Raw genomic sequence first — 16,181 nt, forward strand, 5'->3', positions numbered from 1 at the left:
AATTATCTGGTACAACGTAAAAGTTTCTTTTAAATATTTCTTGGCCAGGCACAGTGGCTCATGCCTGTAATCACAATACTTTGGGAGGCTGAGGTGGGTGGATCACTTGAGGTCAGGAGTTCAAGATCAGCCTGGGCAACACAGTAAAATTAATCTCTACTAAAAATACAAAAATTAGCTGGGCATGGTGGCACACCTGTAATCCCAGGTACCAGGGAGTCTGAGGCAGGAGGACTGCTTGAACTTGGAAGGCAGATTGCAATGAGCTGAGATCACACCACTGCACTGTAGCCTGGGTGACAGGGTAAGATTCCGTCTCAAAACAACAACAAAATATCATTTCTTTAAGACGCTAAGAGCAAGATTTGTCAGTGAATGCTGCCGTGGCAATAGATGATCTATATGGAGAAAATAAAATTAGATCCCTATCTTATGATACACACAAAAATAAATTACAGCTAGATTAGACTTAAATGTAAAAGATTAAGCTAAAGAATAGAAGGGGCTGGGATTACAGGTGGTGACTAGCACCTGTAATCCCAGAACTTTGGGAGGCTGAGGCTGGTGGATCGCTTGAGCCCAGGAAATTTAAGACCAGCCTGGGTAACACAGCCAAACCCTATCTTTACAAAAAACAGAAAAGTTAACTAGGCATGATGGGGCACACCTGTAGTCCCAGCTACTTGGGAGGCTGAAGCAGGAGGATCACTTGAGCCTGGGAGGTCAAGGCTACAGTGAGCTGAGATTGTGCTACTGCACTCCAGCCTGGGGGGCAGAGTGAGACCCTGTGCCCAAAACATAAAAATAATTTTAAAAAAGAATTTACATTAAAAAAAATAATAGAAGGAAGAAAGGTGCATGTATCTCAAGGGAAGAAAGGCTTTTCTAAACATAAAGCAAAGAAAAACACATAAAAACATTTTAAAACAAGTAATTTTGCTAGGTGCGGTGGCTCATGCCTGCAATCCCAACACTTTGGGAGGCTGAGGCAGGTAGATCAATTGAGGTCAGGAGTTTGAAACCAGCCTGGCCAACATGGTGAAACCATATCTCTACTAAAAATACAAAATTAGCTGGGTATGGTGGCACATGCCTGTAATCCCAGCTACTCCAGAGGCTGAGGTAGTAGAATTGCTTGAACTTGGGAGGCAGAGGTTGCAATGAGCTGAGATCACGCCATTGCACTTCAGCCTGGGTGACTAGAGCAAAACTCTGTCTCAAAGAAAAATAAAAGTAACTTTAAGCTCATAAAATATTTAATTTATTTATGCCAAAAATTATAGTAAAAATAAAAGCAATTAACAAACTAGAAAAATGTTTTCTATGTTTGTCAGAGGAAGGTTAGTATCCTTTTTTAGATTTATACATGGATAAGAAAAAATTAAAGACTCAATAGAAAAAAGTGGAAAAGTAATAACAATAGCTAATAGTCACAATTGTCAAGTACTGTGCTAAGTGCTTGAAATGTATGATGGTATGTGAACCTCACAACCTTGTGAGGTAGGTACTATGATTATCTCCATTTCCTAGATGAAAAAACTGAGACTTAGGGTGAGTTACTTGCAAAAAGTTGTATCACTGTTAAATGACAACACTGGAGCCTGCCTGACTCCAAAGCCTGTTCTCTTAACTACACTGTGCTTCAAATCAAAAAGAAGAGCGATAAGTGGCCATTATTTTTGTGTATATGTATATTCTACAGAATACACATATTCTATGCACAATGAATATACATATGTATTTTATACATATATGTGCTAAAATGTACTAGCAATCAAAGGCCATTATAATTTTTCCTATCAAGTTGACAAGGGAAAGAGAAAACACTTGTTGGGGGGTGCGGTGTTCATTCTCTTGGTCTCCTCCAGTATCTGGCCACCTCTCTACACCACTTCCCCTGTAGGCTCCCATCTTCATCCCTTCCCTGGTCTCCCTGTGCCTAGGGATGGTAAGCACTCAGCTGCTGCTAGCCCCAGATCCTTTGGTGGTTCACCTGTATCCAATCCATACCTTCATAAGTCTGCTGCTTTATAAACAAACTCTCCTTAGATTTTCTTAATTTGATTGGGTCTTCTGTTTCTGTGTGGGATGCTGACTGATACATCTTTTGACCTATCAATTTTATACTAGAAATTTATCCTAAGGTAACAACCAGGAAGATGTGAAAATGTATAAGGATATTTGTAGCAGCATCAAAACTGACGACAACCTAAGTATTCAACAGTAAGGAACCAGTTTAATATATCTGATGACCCACATGATAAAATACTATGTAGTTGTTAAAAATCAGGTTACAGGCCGGGCACAGTGGCTCACAGCTATAATCTTAGCACTTTGGGAGGCCAAGGGAGGAGGATCGCTTGAGCCCAGAAGTTCAAGACCAGCCTGGGCAATATAGCAAGACCCGATCTCTACAAAAAAATGAAAAAATTAGTCAGGTGAGGTGGCACATGTTTGTGGTCCCTGCCACCTAGGAGGCTGAGGTGGGAGAACGGCTTGAGCCCAGGAGTTCAACGTTACAGTCAGCTATGGTTGCACCTGAACAAAGGAGCAAAACCTCAACTCTAAGCACAAATAAATAAATAATAACATGTTTAAAAATCAGGTTATAGGCCGAGCACAGTGGCTCATGCCTATAATCCCAGCACTTTGGGAGGCCGAGGTGGGCAGATTATGAGATCAAGAGATCGAGACCATCCTGGCCAACATGGTGAAACCCCATCTTTACTAAAAATAGAAAAATTAGCCAGGTGTGGTGGTGGGTGCCTATAATCCCAGCTACTCTGGAGGCTGAGGCAGGAGAATTGCTTGAACCTGGGAGGCGGAGGTTGCCGTGAGTCAAGATCATGCCAAGTACTCCAGCTGGGCGACAGAGTTAAGACTTCATCTCAAAAAAAATCAGGTTATAAATGGATATTTAATGATGTAGAAATATACTTATGAAATATTTTGAGTGGAAACAAAATGTCCCCACAATTCCAAGTTTGCATGTAAAAGTGACTAGAATTACGTATCCCCAAACTACTAACAGCAGTTATCTTTTAATTATCAGATTATGGGTGGTTTTAATTTTCTTCTTCTTTTTTTTTTTTCTTGAGAAGGAGTTTTTTTCTTGTCACTCAGGCTAGAATGCAGTGGTGTGATCTCCGCTCACTGCAACCTTCACCTCCCGGGTTCAAGCGATTCTCCTGAGTAGCTGGATTACTGGTGCCTACCCCCCGCACCAGCTAATTTTTGTATTTTTAGTAGTGATAAGGTTTCCCTGTGTTGGCCAGGCTGCTCTCAAACTCCAGACCCCAAGTGATCCACCCACCTTGCCCTCCCAAAGTGCTGGGATTACAGATGTGAGCCACTGCACCTGGCCTTATTTTCTTCTTTGTATGATTTTTGTGCTTTTCAGATTTTCTACAATGTTCATGTGTTCTCTTATAATTAGAAAAAGTAAATACAATTAACTGTATCTATTTTAAAAAGAAAAATTATGGTTAAGTTCTGTAACACCTTGCCCCTGTGTGCACACACAATCATATCAATTCCTCAGTCCCTGCTGAGATGGGCCTTGCTGGCCCAGGACACTGGCGGAGCAGCTATGGCTGGCCGTGCTGTCTGCACGCTCCCACACATCTGCATCAGCATCAGCCCACGGCAATATTCCAGCCCAGAGCCCTAGGCCTCAGGCTTGCTTCAGCACTCAAATGTTCATCAGCCCAGCTCTGGTGCATGAGGAAGGGAAGGGCGGTTAGAATGCCTTAACTGCTGGTCAGATAGACTCAAGGAAACACGGATCAGCTGACTCATGGCAATCTTCAACAGAGACAGTATAGAGCAGTAGGGAAAACAAAACAAAGAGCCCCAGGCCTTGGAAAGCCATAGGTCTGAATCGTGACTGAGCATCTGAGCCGCTGTTTGACCTCAGGCCAGCATTCAACCTTTCAGTCTGTGTTCTCTTGTCTACAAGGGGGGTCATATTACTCATCTCTCAGGTTATAAGCATTGTATTGAATTAAATGAGCACAGACGACGGGTTCCCTAACCAGTTGTTAATATTAAAGAGAAAGGGCCTCCTGGGCCTGTGAGACACTCAGGGTCCCAGAACCTTAGCTCTGATATGCAGGTAGACAGCAGTAGCATAGTAAAAACTGAGGGGAGAGAGAGGAGATGCTTCTGGCAAGGAAATGATCACCTGGCATTTTGCCTAGACACTTGGCTGGCACTCAACACATGCTCTGTAAGTAAGAAGAGCTACCTGCAGTGGGTCCCAGGTCCAGACTTGAGTCATTCAGCTCTTCCTCCTCTTCCCAGAAGTACTGTGGTGGCTGCAGAATCCGAGATTCTTCACTCTCTTCGCTGGGGAAGCCTGAGCCAGGGGCTCCCAGGCCAGCTCCCAGGCCCATGGTCTCACTAGGCTCCTCTGAGTCCAGTGGCTCCAAGCCAGTGGGTAGCAGGAGGTCCAGCAGGGAGGTGGAGGTGAGGCCCTCTGGGCCAGGCTCATCAGACCTAGCCGCGCAAGCACCCAGGGATGCTCCTGTGCAGACATAAAAGCCAGACGGTCAGGGGAGGCTAGAGAGGACAAAGACTGGTGCCAGGTTAGAGATGTCTCAAATGACAAAGGTCCTGGGGAGGGGGTGACTTCAGTGGACACTCCTGAACACCCAGAGGCTTCCTGAGGATTCTGACAGGTTGCTTTCATTTCAAAAAGGCCAAATGGGCCGGGCGTAGTGTCTCACGCCTGTAATCCCAGCACTATGGGAGGCTGAGGCAGGCAGATCACGAGGCCAGGAGATCGAGACCATCCTGGCCAATTTGGTGAAACCTCGTCTCTACTAAAAAGACAAAAATTAGCTGGGCCTGGCGGCACGCGCCTATACTCCTAAGTACTCAAGAGGCTGAAGCAGGAGAATCACTTGAACCTGGGAGGTAGAGGCTGCAGTGAGCCAAGATTGTGCCACTGCACTCCAGACTAGTGACAGAGAGAGACTCCGTCACAAACAAACAAACAAGGCCAAACTGCTTAGACATTCCTGTGGCAGGGGCAAGAGGAGACAGATGGGGATGGGCAGGGGAGAGAGAGGAATCACTGAGTCAGCGTTCTACTGCACGTGTGCTCACTCAGAAAGTGCCTCCTGAGTATCTCCTCTCTGCTGGCAATTGTGCTGGGTGCTGGGTCTACAAACAGACGTGTGCTCACTCAGAAAGTGCCTCCTGAGTATCTCCTCTCTGCTGGCAATTGTGCTGGGTGCTGGGTCTACAAACAGAAGTGAAGACAGAGCCCATGCTTTTAAGGACCTAGCTGTTCGACTGGGCAGTGTTACCCAGGCTTCCAACCTTAGTTGAAGTTTCTCCAGAACTGCATTAAGAATATGATTTGTATGTCAGCAATACAGTATCCTGAATGTAGTCTTTAATTTTTTATTTTTTATATATTTTTTGAGACGGAGTCTTACTCCGTCACCCAGGCTGTAGTGCAGTGGTGCATTCTCAGCTCACTGCAATCTCCGCCTTCTTGGTTCAAGAGACTCTCCTGCCTCAGCCCCCCGAGTAGCTGGGATTACAGGTGCCCACCACCACACCCAGCTAATTTTTGCATTTTTGGTAGAGACAGGGTTTCTCCATGTTGGTCAGTCCGGTCTCGAACTCCTGATGTCAAGTGATCTGCCTGTCTCAGTCTCCCAAAGTGCTGTCATTACAGACATGAGCCACTGAGCCCAGCCTCTGAAAGTAGTCTTTTAAAAAAGCACGTGAGGTAAGTGTAATAGGTGAAAGGGGGGGGGGGACACACATGAGGTCACATTTCAAACTCATCCAGTGCTGGTAATTTGACATATTTGTTTAAAATCTTGGATTCTCTTTCTCTCCTAATTTATCAAAACAAGCAAATAAATGGACAGGAAAACAAATTAAAGGAGACCTTTTTCCTCCTCTTTTACTCTCCTTAAGGACAGGAATATAGCCCTATATGCCAGTTTCCAACTCAACCTCTAACTTAATGACCTAACCACACAAATATTACGAACTTGCTGTGAGGCTCCTGGAAAGCTGCTCAAGACCTCTGGGTCTCAGTCTCCTCATCCAAAAGACAAGGAAGCTGGAAGAAATGATCTCCAAATTCTTTTCCAAGACTAACATTTAAGGACCTAGGGAAGAGGGAATTTCAAGTCTTCCTCTTGCTCTACACCAGATGTGTACTGTGACCTGACCTGACTGTAGTCCATGGCAATTTTTAGTGATGTTTATAATAAAAATAAGGCTAATATTATTGGTGCCATGTGCTTTGCTGAGCAGGCCCTAAGCTTGGTATGTGCCAATACCGCAAATGACCGCTGAAGAAAATGAGCATTTCAGACTGTCCTGTAAGTCCGGGTATCAGGGAGTCTGTGCACACTGTGCACCAGCCAGACAACACACAGCCAAGAATACCACATCCAGCCACAGGGGCGTATTCTGGGGCATGTGGGTGGGGGATGGGGAGTAGAGACTCCAATAGAAGATACACAGACCCTGAGGTCAGAGACAGAAGGTTGTTCTATAATAGGAGAGAGGGCCTGGTACCAGGAAACAGGTTACACTCTGGCTTCTCTGGCTGACTTCACCACCACAAGCCTTGCTCTCCTCCTCTATGTAACAAGGACAGCAATTCCTACCATGCCTCCAGTGTGAGGGGCACCATGTGAGGTAATCCCTGAGCCTTGTGTGAAAGCTGCTCTACAAAGAGCTTCACAAACCAAAGTATTCTACAAATATTGTATTATTATCTTACATAAAAAACAGAGACCTGTGAAGTTCATGGCCTGGGGAAAAAAGAGATATTTAAAAGAGACCATGGTATCTTCAAATACATTAAAACAAAAGGTTGGGCCGGGCGCAGTAGCTCACACCTGTAATCTCAGCACTTTGGGAGGCTGATGCAGGTGGAACACGAGGTCAGGAGCTCGAGACCAGCCTGGCCAAGATGGTGAAACCCCATCTCTACTAAAAATACAAAAAAAAAAAATTAGCTGGGCACAGTGGCAGGTACCTGTAATCCCAGCTACTCAGGAGGCTGAGGCAGGAGAATCGCTTGAACCTGGGAGGTGGAGGTTGCAGGGAGCAGAGATGGTGCCACTGCACTTTAGCCTGGGTGACTGAGCTAGACTCCATCTCAAAAAAAAAAAAAAAAGGTCGATGTGAATAATAAGATCAGAGTGATTCTATGTGGCCTCAAAGCCAACGCCGGGGCTAAGGAGGCATCAGAAGCCTTAGCTTCTGACCAGGGCTGGTAATGTCTGTGCCAACTTTAAGATGCTGTGAAGCTCTGTCTCTCAGTAAGATAATTCACAGGTCTAACTCTGAGCTTTAGAAAGTATCATCATGACTAAAGGGCAGGGATGGGAGCAGAGGCAGGTGCAGTGGCTCACACCTGTAAGTCCCAGCACCTTGGGAGGCTAAGGTGAGCAGATCAGTTGAGGTCAGGAGGTCGAGATAGGCCTGGCCAACATGGCGAAACCTGTCTCTACTAAAAACACAAAAACGAGTTGTGCGTGGTGGTACACACAAGTAGTCTCCAGCAACTCGGAAGGCTAAGGCAGGGGAATTGCCTGAACCTGGGAGGCAGATGTTGCAGTGAGCCAAGATGGTGCCATTGCACTGCAGCCTAGGCGACAGAGTGAGACTCCATATCAAAAAAATAAAAAAATAACTAAAGGGTGGGCATGCTGTGACCCTGGGCAGGTAGGAGCCAATGGCACTGCTATGTTGCCAATGCCCCTGAGGACGGCTCACAGGCCTTCTGCCAAGTCCAAGCCATTTACAGCCCATCTGGAATGTCTTCTGCTCTCCTAGGCACCATGTCCAGGGTTAAAGATTCTGCTTCCAGGCAGGCCCTGGCTCCACAAAGCTGAAGCCATGTTCCTGGAGCCTGTGTCTGAATCCCTGACTCAAACAGAGAAACAGCCATCTCATATTTTGTGGTTTCTTCGAGCCAAAGGTATTTAAAAGCCAGAGAAAGCCAAGATAATCAATATGGGGTCCACTCTCCTTGAAGTTCCCCTTTGTTCCTGGGAGAGGATGAATTAAGGCTCTTGGACTCTCTCTAGCTCAGACTTTCCCATGACCTTTTCCACTCTAATTCCCCTTCCCATCATAGGGGGACCCTAAGCTACTCTTGGGTTTTTTCCTAGCCTGAATATTATAGGAGAAAGCAGTATCTATCCCCTATTAGGTAGATGGGAAAGAGACAGAATGCCATGTTCAACCACAAAACAGTAACTTCTTAAGGTTCCTCCTGAGGCACTCTGGTAGAGAGGTTATCCACTGATATCCCAATTAATAACCTATAATAACACACATCTTTGCAATGAGACTTTGTAACTCCTCCCATCAATAGATGAAGTCTAATTCTCAGCTCCTTGAATTTGAGCTACCTTTGTGAGTTACTACACAAGACAATGCAGGAGAAGTGATGATGTGCCATTTCTAAGACTAGGCCTTCCTAGATGCTTCTATTCTCTTGGGATTCTGCTCAAGGCTAGCCTGCAGGAAAACAGGAGCCTGTGCAGAAGAGAACCAGGTCAGCTCTGTGTCCACCTGAAGTTCTAAAGTGAGAGAGTCAGATAAGACTGGCAAAGGTGATAAACAGCTGATGACAAACTTGAAGGAGTTCAGTTGAGAAAAGAACCACCCAGCTGATCTCAACCTAAATTGCTGAACTACAGAATCATGAGCTAAATGGTTATTGTTTTAAGCCAGTGCTTTCAAACTTGAACCAGCATGGAATCACCATGAGGGCTTGTTAAAACGGAGACTGTTAAACCCACCCTAGAGTACCGAATCCAGTTAGTCTGTGATGGGGCCCAAGATTTGCATTTTTAGCAAGTCCCCAGGTGATACTTCTGGTTCAGGGATCAGATCTTGAGAATAACTGAAACCACTAAATTTTGGGGTGATTTGTTACACAGAAATAGCCAACTGATACATTAAGAAAAGTCATAAATCAAGTTCTCCTTTTGGTTCAGAGTAGTGTTTGAATGGTTAAATTCCACTCATTCAACCATCCATTCATTCATTTATACATTCATTCTTCAACCAAAAAGCCTTTATTAAATGCTTATTTGGACGAGGCATGATGCAAGGCTATGTTGGTACAGAAATAAGAAAGATATGGTACCTCTCCCAAAAAGTGTTAGTTTCTACTAGAGAGACCAGGAAGAAAACAAATCATTATGGAATAGTGTAACAGTGACCATATAACTCTGCTTGAGTCACAGGGTTCGTAGGGCAGGGAGAGAGATCTCAAAGGTAGCTACTAACAGAACTGCTCATGGCACTGGACTGACTGTGCTCAGGGCACTGTGAAGGAGAAAGGAGGCTGGAGAAAATAACGACACTGGGAACTCAGGAACATGTGTTCAGTTTCCCATTCTCTAGGGTAGACATTGATGCCACTCAAGGGGGGCACATGGCTGAAATGCCTGACACTTCATGACAAAGCAAAGCAGTAAGGATGATACAGAAACAGAGGTGTGCAGACTTGACGGACACCTCCATTAGAATTACAGTCCTCATAGTGTTTCACTGCTGGATGGACAAGAGAGCTGTTTTACGATCCCCTGGCATTTCCCCCTGCACCCATCTGTCTTGCACACTGCCCTCTAATCAGCGCTTCTCAGACTGAAATGTGCGTGTGAGTCACCCAAGTCTGCTGACACAGTAGGTGTCAGTGATGCTGCTGGTCCATGGACCACGCTTTGAGTGACAAAGCTCAGAGAGGTCTTTTTAATTTTATTATTTGTTTATTTATTTATTTTTAGATGGGGTTTCACTCTTGTCACCCAGGCTGGAGTGCAATGGCGTGTTCTTGGCTCACTGCAACTTCCACCTCTCGGGTTCAAGCAATTCTCCTGCCTCAGTCTCCTGAGTAGCTGGGATTACAGGTGCCCGCTACCACACCCAGTTTATTTTTGTATTTTTAGTAGAGACAGGGTTTCACCATGTTGGCCAGGCTGGTCTCGAACTCCTGACCTCAGGTGATCTGCCTGCCTTCACCTCCCAAAGTGTTGGAATTACAGGTGTGAGCCACTGCGCCCAAACTTTTTTTCTTTTTGAGATAGAGTTTTGCTCTTGTTGTCCAGGCTGGAGTATAATGGTGTGATCCTAGCTTGCTGCTTCACCTCCCAGGTTCAAACGATTCTCCTGCCTCATCCTCCCGACTAGCTCGGATTACAGGTATGCACCACCACTCCCAGCTAATTTTGTATTTTTAGTAGAGACGAGGTTTCGCCATGTTGGCTGGGCTGGTCTCAAACTCCTGACCTCAGGTGATCCTCACACCTCAGCCTCCCAGAATGCTGGAATTACATGCATGAGACCACGTCTGGCCCAAGAGGTCTTTTTAAAATGCCAAGGTGGGCGGATCACAAGGTCTGCAGGTCGAGACCAGCCTGGCCAACAAAGTGAAACCCCGTCTCTACTAAAAATATAAAAATTAGCTGGGTGTGGTGGTGGCCACCTGTAATCCCAGCTACTCGAGAGGCTGAGGCAGGAGAATCGCTTGAACCCAGGAGGCAGAGGTTGTAGTGAGCCAAGATTGCACCACTGCACTCCAGCCTGGGCAACAGAGTGAGACTCTATCTCAAAAAAAATAAAATAAAATAAAATACAAATATGGTTCTATCATTCTATCATATAGGTCAGATCCTTTAAAAAGGCAAAGAAGGCTCTCACAAACTAACCGTTACCTCCCCTCCCTCTCTGCACCCACCTTCCCCCATCATACTCTATGCTTCAGACAAACTTACTACCCACAATTTCCAGAACACAGCCGCCTCTTTTGCCTTCTGGGTCTCTGCACATGCTCGTCTGCTTGAACATCTGTATCTCCCCATCTCTGTCCTGTCCCACCACCCATCCGCTAATTCTCACTCCTGCCTCCAGTCTTAGCTTCTGAGAAGCTTTCTGTGGCCACTCCGAGTCTGGAGGAGTCACTGCTCCTGTCTATCACAGCCTTCTCAACAAACTACTCTCACTACACTTTTCTCACCAAACTGTAACAGACTTTCATATGGCCTCCCTTGTAAATGAGGAGTCCCTTGTGTCAATTCCACCCTGGAATTTCAGTGCCTGGCACAACCTTTAACACACAATGGGGACTCAATAAAGGTTTTAATAAATAAGTAGTAGTCCAGTCCAACCCTCTTGTTTTACAAAAAAAGGAAGTAACTGAGGCCTTGTGGGATTAAGGTCAAACAGCTAGTTAATAGAGGAGCTGAAATTAGCTGGTTTGTTCCCCACAACAATGTCTTGTGGATGCTCCAGGAGGAATGGAAAGCTATTACTAGCCGGGTTGGGTACCTTCCTTCCTCCAAAGGATACATGAAGGAAGAGACTATGTAAGACAGCTTAAATACTTCATGCACTTTAAGAGCCAAGGAAAGAAGCCAGAGAGAAGACTAGAAGATACCCCTTTCCAAAGATTCTGCCCAGGATCCCCCAAACTAATCCAATCAAGTGAAGAAACCTCTTCTCTTGTAAAAGACCAGATTAGTAAAGTGACTCCCAATGTTTTCACCAACAAGAATCCCCTTATTTGCATTCCCATGTGTCCCCTGTGTTTGGAAATGTTTCATCTATAAGCTGTACTTATTTAATAGTTATTTTCTAATTTTTGAAAAGTAAATCAGAAACATAATACTGCCAATCAGATGTGATACCAATTATAATTGAACTTTTGTTTCAGGTGGGCTGACCTCTTATTAGAGGTAAAATTTCTATTAGACTGTTGATTACAAAGAAAAATACAGTCACTCCTGAGCTCCTATTCTGTGTCAAACAGTGTGTTAGGCCCTTCCTGGAGGTGCAACAAGACACAGATGAACAAGAGACAGGCTTTGCCCTCAGGAAAATTACCAACTCTTGGGAAGTGGAACCTAAGGTCTGTAGGGGGTATCAGCCGATGGAACAGCCCTGCTTTGCAAAAGCAGTATCCCCAGGGCTGGCAGGGAGCCAAAATACAAGAAACAAATTTGGAAAAACTCATTCATGCATTCCAGGAAGAAAAAAAGTCAACTGATGGAAAATGTTTACAATAATTAAATAATACATATTGTATAGGTTCCCAGGGCACCCAGGCAGCCTGTCTTTGAGAGGGCCATGAACTGAAGATCTTTATCTGCATGCTCCCACCTCTAGCAGGTATGCTGGGAAAGATGTTACTTCAGCCTTGTAAGAAAAGGGTAAACTGACTCTCCCTAAGAACCCTGAAGTTCACCCTCTACAAAACCACTGAAAGACTAAACATGGGTTGTCTCTCAAACCTTGGCACTCTCTCTCAGAGCTGAACTGTGGCATGGGAGGTAGAGGCTGTGGCATGGCAGGGGAAGGCTGCTGCCATCTATACCCTACTCTGGCTCCTCGGAGTGGCTTGGAACTCAAGAATTCTCTGCCCTCTCCAGGTCAGTCTGCCCAGAGGAGCCTGTTTCCTTCCCCACTCTGGAGGATCAAACACTTTCTAGTCAGTCCAGCTCTCTGTGCACAGAGCTGTGGTCTAATGTGTCTGCCGGGCCTCTTCCCTGTCATTTCCATGGCTCTTGTGAGCCCTCACCTCTCTGAGCCTCTCCACCTGTCAAGGCAGGAATGAACAGCCTTCCTCTAACATCTCTCCCTTTCCTTCTTTGTCTTCCCTTCCCGATGGTCTGATAGAAATTGGCATAGATTTTGAAAACCCTACTGAAGAAAATGGGGTCTGGTATTTTCCTGGTTTTTCATTCCTTTTCCAGTAAACAGTTTCATTTTCTTAAAGTTATTTTTCCCTCTAATGACTGTTTTGTCTTTATATAGACCTTGACATTTTCAAAGGCCTTGGCAATGGGTAATTAAGTAATTACAAGAGGTTATTTCTTTTCAAACTTGCCCACTATAAGATGACACCAAAATAGTAGCTGGGACCTAGCCATTCTGTGTATAATTAGTTTTGCACTTAATAATTAATCTGCTTTGAGACCCCACCTGACTTAAAATTTCAGAAATACACTCTATTGTATGATTGGTTTCCTTTTTCCCTCTAGCACTTATAATTTTCTGTTATATCATCATGCCTAACAGAGGAGAGAGAAAAAGATGGCACATGAAAAGGATTAGGGGATCAGCCTCAAAGAACTGAAAATCTGACCCAAACAAACACAGAAAGAGGCAAAGGAAGCAGACTGACATTTGGGGTGGTGGAAAAAACCAGACTGCAGTGATCTTCATGTTTTATCTTAGCTTTCCAAATCAGTCCCTACAATCTGCTCCATGTGCAAACCTCCTTTCTGATTTCCACCATCAGCTACACCCCACCCCTCCCCTAAACAGGGGTTTTGAAGTCCAGTCTCCCTAAGCTCTTGGCAGACACCAACCTGGGAGGGGACCTGCAGCATCTGTCACACAGTCCCTCACCCTTGAGTGTCAGCGACAACAGGAACCGCCGAGCTCGGCCACGCTACCTCCACTTTGTAAACACCTGAGAAACAATGCTGACGGCTCCTAGAAGGGCTTCCACACAAAGGTGTGTAAGAGACACACTGCTAGACACACGCACATGCCCTCCAAGCACAGGGTAAAAAGTGCGTCATGAAGAGCATGCACAGGAGAGAAGAACGGGGAGGCAGGCTGCCCACAGTCCTCACAGCTGGTCACATAAGCACATGGGCAACTACAGGTGGGCCTGGGTCCTCACAGACGTTGCTGGCCAGTTCTGGCTTATGACTGTCACACAAAGAAACAGCAGACAATCAACTGATGTTTATTTGTTGAATGTCGCCTTCTTTGAGAGAGGATTTAAGGTGTGAAACAACACAGGTGGGTAGGTGTGAGTGTCTGAGCCAAAACTGATGAACATGTTTTTCTGTGCACACCACCTAAGGCCTTTCTTCATCCTTAGACTGACTGTGGAGAAAATGTGCCCTCCCTGAACTGAGCCTTCCCATGACATGCACAGGAGTGTGTGAGGGACCACTTTCCCCTCCCAGCCATTTACCCTGGGATTCTGCCACTCTGAGCCCCAGGGTCATACCCCACCTCAAGCAAAGACGTTCCTCCCCTCCCACAGAGACCCTTCACTAGGTTTCTCTTTCACTCACACACAGCTGCACACAAACTGCCTGTGTCTTCATGGGCCAGCTGCGTGGGAAGTGTCCTGTGCACACTCCTACATGCACATACACGCATTCGGACATGTGAGTTAGAAATGAAGTTACAGCTAGCTGATGAGCGTGCACAGGCACACACACACACACACACACACACACACACTTGCTCATCCGGGTACTCCTCAGCAGCACCAATCACACCTTAACATGCACTGTAACACACTCTCCCTCTGCTGTGCCAGCGTGTGCAGGAGCTGCTCAGCTATGACCTTATTTGACCCACCTTTGCAGACAGCCCTTTTCCCGGCCATTTCCATAGTGGCTGCCTGCCTCATGGGCTGTCACATCCCTCATGGCCACCTCCCTACACACCAACCGCTTTTAAATACCTGTCTGCGTTGGAAGCCATCAGGAGGCCTCTTTCTCTCCCAGGCAGGCACATCCCTTTCACACCTGCGCCACACCCCCAGCCCGCCGCCCGGCATGGCTGCTGAATGGAAACCACACATCCAAGTCTCACACCTCCCTCATGTGTGAGCTGCGTGGGAGCCTCCCGCCGTGTGCTGTCACGGGCCTTCCGTGGCTGTACACCCGCCCGTTTGTGTCAGCTCCTAATAGAGTCGCCCAGAACAGGGGAGGATACCCATTCACTGTGACACACACACACTCCCTTCCGGCAACACCACGGGTAAACAGTCATCCACGCCTCGGCGTGCCCGCCTCACACTCCACCCGCGGCCGGTGGGACCTTCACAGTGCGGCCTCCTCCCCGCGTGGCTGTCACACATTCCCCCTCCCCCGAGTGTGCAGGCACACAATACACACTCGCACACATACACATGCACATGCACACACGCGCGCCCCCAGGCCCGCAAGGCAGCAGCCTGAGCACCTGCCCTGCGCGTGGCGGCGTGGGGGCCACCGTGCTGTGTCCCGGCTTCACCGCCGCGCCTCGGCCGGGGGTCCCCCGCACCCTAGGCGCCCGCCGCTGCCCCTACGCCTCCACTCCACATGCGCGCGTGTCGGGGCGGCGCCGCGGCGGGGCCGGGACACGCGCGTTCCCGGCAGAGCCGCACGCTGGCCCCTTTGTTGGCGGCCCAGGGAGCTGTCCAGCACAGCGACCGCGCCACCGCCCGCCCACGCCCGGGCCCGGCGCGCACTCACCCCCGGCCAGCAGCAGCAGCAGCGGCAGCGGCAGCGGCAGCAGCAGCGGCAGCAACCCGGCAGCCCGCAGCAGCCGGCCCATGGTGCAGCCGTCGCCGCCCGCAGCCGCAGCGGCGCGGCGCCCGGGCCCGCGTCAGGGGCCGCGCGGGCGGCGGCGGCGCGCGTCCACCCCATTGGTCCGCGTGGCCCTCGCTCACTCCCGGCCCCCCCGGGCCGCGTGCCGTGTGCGCGTCCCCGCGGAGACGAAACGGACGCGCGAGCGGCCACCCCTCCGATCGGCCCCCGCGCCAGGCCGGCCAATCAGCGCCGCAGAGGCTCGGGGGCGTGGTCGGGCCGCCAGCAGACCGGGGCCTGGCACCTAGTGCCTGGGCGCCGCTGTAGCCCCGCGCAGTCACCTGTCTCAAAAAAAAAAAAAAAAAAAAAATTAAAAGTAAGAATTGTTTAAAGTACACTTATTTTATTGTCTTTCCCCATTAGAATGTTAGCTCCAGGTGGGCTGCTGTATCCTTAGTACATAAAACAATGCACAGCAGGTGCTGAACAAGTACTTGTCATCCACTGTAGGAAAAAAATCAAATCATACAGAAAGATATAAAATAAAAAGTATATTGCCTTCTTTTCCATCAGTTCCTCTTCTCCAAAGTGACAGTTTTGTGCATGCTTTTAGAAGAAAATGTACAAGCATACAGGATTTTAAAAAACATTTTGACAGATTTGAATTGGATCATACTGTACATAAAGTTCTCTTTGTGTAGTTAATAGTATATCATCTGGGTTCATTCTGTTTTGTTTTTTTTTTTAGTTTTGGTTTTGAAATAGGGTCACGCTCTGTCCCCCAGGCTGGAATACAGTAGTGTGATCATGGCTCACTACAGCCTCAAAGTCCTGGACTCAAGCAATCCTCCTGCTTTAGTTTCC

General features: G+C 47.3%; 1 protein-coding gene across 1 annotated transcript in view; it reads right to left on the reverse strand.

Moving 5' to 3' along the window:
* Positions 1 to 14,416, reverse strand: part of PODXL2 (podocalyxin like 2) — a 42,752-nt gene extending 28,336 nt beyond the window's left edge. The window contains exons 1-2 of the mRNA XM_064362146.1: positions 14,383 to 14,416; positions 4,247 to 4,525 (exon numbers count right to left, since the gene is read on the reverse strand). Coding sequence (XP_064218216.1) covers positions 4,247 to 4,525; positions 14,383 to 14,416 — 313 coding nt within the window. The remainder of the gene's footprint in view (positions 1 to 4,246; positions 4,526 to 14,382) is intronic.
* Between the last annotated feature and the right edge of the window lie 1,765 nt (positions 14,417 to 16,181).

Source organism: Aotus nancymaae, unplaced genomic scaffold, assembly GCF_030222135.1.
Source record: "Aotus nancymaae isolate 86718 unplaced genomic scaffold, 86718_ANA_hifiasm-v0.15.2.pri h1tg000046l, whole genome shotgun sequence".
NCBI classification, from domain to species: Eukaryota; Metazoa; Chordata; class Mammalia; order Primates; family Aotidae; genus Aotus; species Aotus nancymaae.